Raw genomic sequence first — 3,418 nt, 5'->3', positions numbered from 1 at the left:
GCCCAGCCCCACCGGGCCAGGCCAGGCCACGGATGACCCCCTCGGCCCCCCACCGGGGCTCTGGGATCCACACTTCCCCCCACCCCAGGGAGCGGGGGAGGGCCGCTACCTGGGAGCCGCGGACCTCGGCCCCGTGCATGCCGGCGATGGCGTCCATCAGGTTGTGAGCCTCGTCGATGATGACCACCTGGCCCTGCAGGCGGACGCCCGCGGCCCGCCGCGTGGCCTCGTGCAGGAGCATCGAGTAGGGCAGCACCACCAGCTGCGGGGAGCGACCGTGGGCCTCGGCCCGCCAGGCCCGCCCCACTTCCGGCCTTGTCCTGGCTGGTGGGTAACGGGCCTCGCCCCCAAAACGCACCCCCCGCCCCCACAGCCTGCCCGGGACTCAGGAGGCTGAGCCGTGAGGATCGGGTTCAACAGCCCAGGCGGGAAAGCCTGGGAGACTCGCACATCACAACGCTGAGAGCGGCGCTGCGGCTCAAGGGGCAGAGCACCAGCCTGGAGCAGAAAAGCTCCCACAGCGCCCGGGCCCTGAGCTCAATCCCGGGGCAATAAGAGGAAATAAAAGCACCGCCAAGGGCGGGGTGGTGGAACAGAGCAACCCCGCCCAGCTGGAACACGGGGTCAGCAGCAAGGCAAGGGAGGGCTGCAAGTTCGAGACCCAGGTCCTGAGAGACAAACCCAAGGGGGGGTGTGGGGGGGCTTGGAGCCGGGGCCTCCAGGAGGAACATTGCTGTTTCACCAAAACCCCAGCCCCACAGAGGCACGCAGGGGGTGACGGCGGCGTGGGGTGTGGCGATCACGGAGCCTTGGGGTGAGGGGGGGGATCCCCGAGTGTCTGCCCTCGAGATCCCTGGGCCGGCCTGGCCTCCACAGCAGGCCGAGGGGAGGAGCAGCAAGCCGGCCCCCAGGCCGCTCCCACGCAGGCGCAGTGGGGGTCACCCAGAGCCGCGGGGTCTGTGGGGGATCCGAGGCCCCGCTTGTGCAGGTTGAGGGGGGACGTCGTGCCTTGGGCCCGGCCCCGGCCCGCCTCCCGCCGGACCCCTCTCCACGGCCCCCCGGCCCTCACCTGGGCCTGGGGAATGGCCAGCCGGCTCCCGTAGTAGGGGCAGGCCCGGGCCTCCCTGCCCAGCGCCACCAGCTGCTCCACGTCCCTCACGCCCACCAGGATCTCGTCCTGCAGCAGCCGCAGCTGCTCGTGGCTGTAGAAGGGGCAGCTGGCCCGCGCCGCCCGGCCCCCCGGCCGCCGCCTCTTGGGCTGGTCGGGCTCCGCTCTGTGGTTCTCTGCAGGGGGACGGGGAGGGGGGGGAGGGGGAGGTGTGAGACTCTCCAGGCCCCTTCCTGTGCTCACGGTCGCATTCTGGGCTACTATTTTGTAAGCGCCGGTGCTGGGCCTTGAACTGAGCTCCCCGGGCGCTGGCCCTTAGCTTTTCTCACTCAAGGCTGGTTAGTGCACTACGGCCCGAGCCACGGCTCCGTTTCTGGCCTTTTAGTGCTTAGAGAGGAAAGCCTTGTGGATTTTCCTGCCTGGGCCGGCTTCCCGGGAGGATCCGCTGATCTCAGCCTCCTGAGTAGCAGGGGTGACAGGCGGGAGCCACACCAGAACCCAGACATCCTGGGATTTCATGTTCTCCATAAATGGGCTACAAAACCAGCTCCAAGCCGCATGTCGCTGGCTCACACCTGTCATCCCAGCGACTCAGGAGGCTGAGATCTGAGGATTGTGGTTCAAAGCCGGTCTGGGCAGGAAAGTCCCTGAGACTCTGATCTCCCACGAACCACCAGAAAACCCGAAGTGGCGCTGTGGCTCAAGTGGTAGAGCGCCCGCCTTGAGCTGAGGGACAGCGCCCAGGCCCCGAGTTCAAGTCCCACAACTGACCAAAAACAAAAAGCCCATCTCCAGGCCAGGACACGGGACCCTGCTCCCAAGGGGGACGGGGCCTGACCCCCGCCGCCTCCCCCTGCCCTGCTCCCGAGGGCCGGCTGCGCACCATGCTTGCTTCTCTGCATCTCCAGGCAGCGGTCATTGATGAGCTCCACGGACCGCAGGCTGCTCACCTCCGCGTTCACGCACAGGTTCTAGGAGACAGGATGGGGGAGGCACGGAGCCCAGCGCTGAAGCTCCCGGCCTCCGCCGCCGGGGCGGGAAGGGGCGGGAAGGGCGGGGGCAGCGGCGCTCACCTGGCGCGAGCCCAGGGCGACCAGGCGCGTGCCCTTGCCGAAGGGGCTCTTCTGCACCTCGCGCACGAACTGGCTGAGCTGCGAGTGCGTGCGGCTGCAGTAATAGATCTGCCGGGGGGAACACGGGCCGTGGGTGGGGCCTCGGCGCTCCCCACGGGCCAGCCGGGGCGCAGAGGTCACGGACGGGAGGAGAGCTGTTTACGGGGTGAAGACCCCCCCCACCTTCTTGGGCATCTCCCCACGTCCCCCAAAGGGAGACTGGCCCTCAGCGGAGAGAACAGAAGAGAGAGGGGAGGAGAAAAGGGAAAAAGGAGATGGGGAGAAGGGGGGAATGGGGCGGGGGGAGCGCGGGAAGACGCCTTGCACCTTTGGGGTCTGAGCGGATCCAGAGCCCCGCACCTCTGGGCCCAGCGTGCACACGGCGCCCCCTGCTGTCCACCACGGCTCACTGCAGCCCCCGCGGGGAGCAGCCGCGCACCGGCCCTCTGCAGGGACCCGAGGCCGGCGGGGTGACACAGGACCCCCGGGACCCTCACCTTGGTCACGTGTTCCTCCTCCAGGTCATCCTCCTCCTCCTCCACGCTGAGAAACCAGAGGGAACTCAGGGTCCCCAGCCAGCAACGCCACCCACCCATGCAGGGCGTGCGTGGACCCCCCCGTCCAGCAGGGCGGGTGCCCAGCCCTGCCGCTAGCCTGACAGCAGGGAAACTAAGCCCCCCAGGGAAGGTGGACGCAGGCGGAGGCTGGGGGACCTCGGGACGGGGGAGGGGGGTCCCCCTCACCTGGTGGCCACCCGCTTGTCCTCATCGCTCTCGTACTCTGCCAGGACCAGCTCCTCCTCCCCGGCCTCCAGCTCCGCCCCGGCCTCCGCTCCCGACCCCGCCAGCATCTCCTGGCTCAGGCGCAGGAGACTGGCCACCTCGTCCTCCTGCCTCTGAGGAAGGGAGAAGACGGGGGGGGGGGGTCGTCTCAGCTCTTGGGGTGGATTGTGGGGGCACCAAGCGCGGGGCCTGCATTCCCCTGACCACCTGGCTGGAGCTCAGAGCCCCCACGGCTCGGGGTACCCGCCTACTGGGAAAGGGGAACCAACCTCCAGGCCCAACCCCACCCCCGCAGGGGCCCGGGACAGCACCCGGTTTTGAGGCCGCACCCCAGCCCCGCAGGGGCCCGGGACGCTCACCAGGCGCTTGGCGGCCGCGTACTTGAGCCGCGCATCGTGGCGGACGCGCTGCAGCCG

General features: G+C 69.3%; 1 protein-coding gene across 1 annotated transcript in view; it reads right to left on the bottom strand.

Moving 5' to 3' along the window:
• Ddx11 (DEAD/H (Asp-Glu-Ala-Asp/His) box helicase 11) overlaps positions 1–3,418 on the bottom strand; it is a 10,292-nt gene that overhangs the window by 5,166 nt on the left and 1,708 nt on the right. Inside the window, exons 3-9 of the mRNA XM_013023612.1 lie at positions 3,362–3,418; positions 2,964–3,115; positions 2,718–2,763; positions 2,182–2,289; positions 1,992–2,079; positions 1,070–1,284; positions 84–262 (exon numbers count right to left, since the gene is read on the bottom strand). The exon at positions 3,362–3,418 is cut by the window's right edge and continues 16 nt beyond it. Coding sequence (XP_012879066.1) covers positions 84–262; positions 1,070–1,284; positions 1,992–2,079; positions 2,182–2,289; positions 2,718–2,763; positions 2,964–3,115; positions 3,362–3,418 — 845 coding nt within the window. The remainder of the gene's footprint in view (positions 1–83; positions 263–1,069; positions 1,285–1,991; positions 2,080–2,181; positions 2,290–2,717; positions 2,764–2,963; positions 3,116–3,361) is intronic.

The sequence above is a fragment of the Dipodomys ordii genome, unplaced genomic scaffold, assembly GCF_000151885.1.
Source record: "Dipodomys ordii isolate 6190 unplaced genomic scaffold, Dord_2.0 Scaffold69, whole genome shotgun sequence".
Classification (NCBI taxonomy): Eukaryota; Metazoa; Chordata; class Mammalia; order Rodentia; family Heteromyidae; genus Dipodomys; species Dipodomys ordii.
Note: the sequence above shows the minus strand (reverse complement) of the source record. Positions and strands in the feature narration are given on the sequence as shown.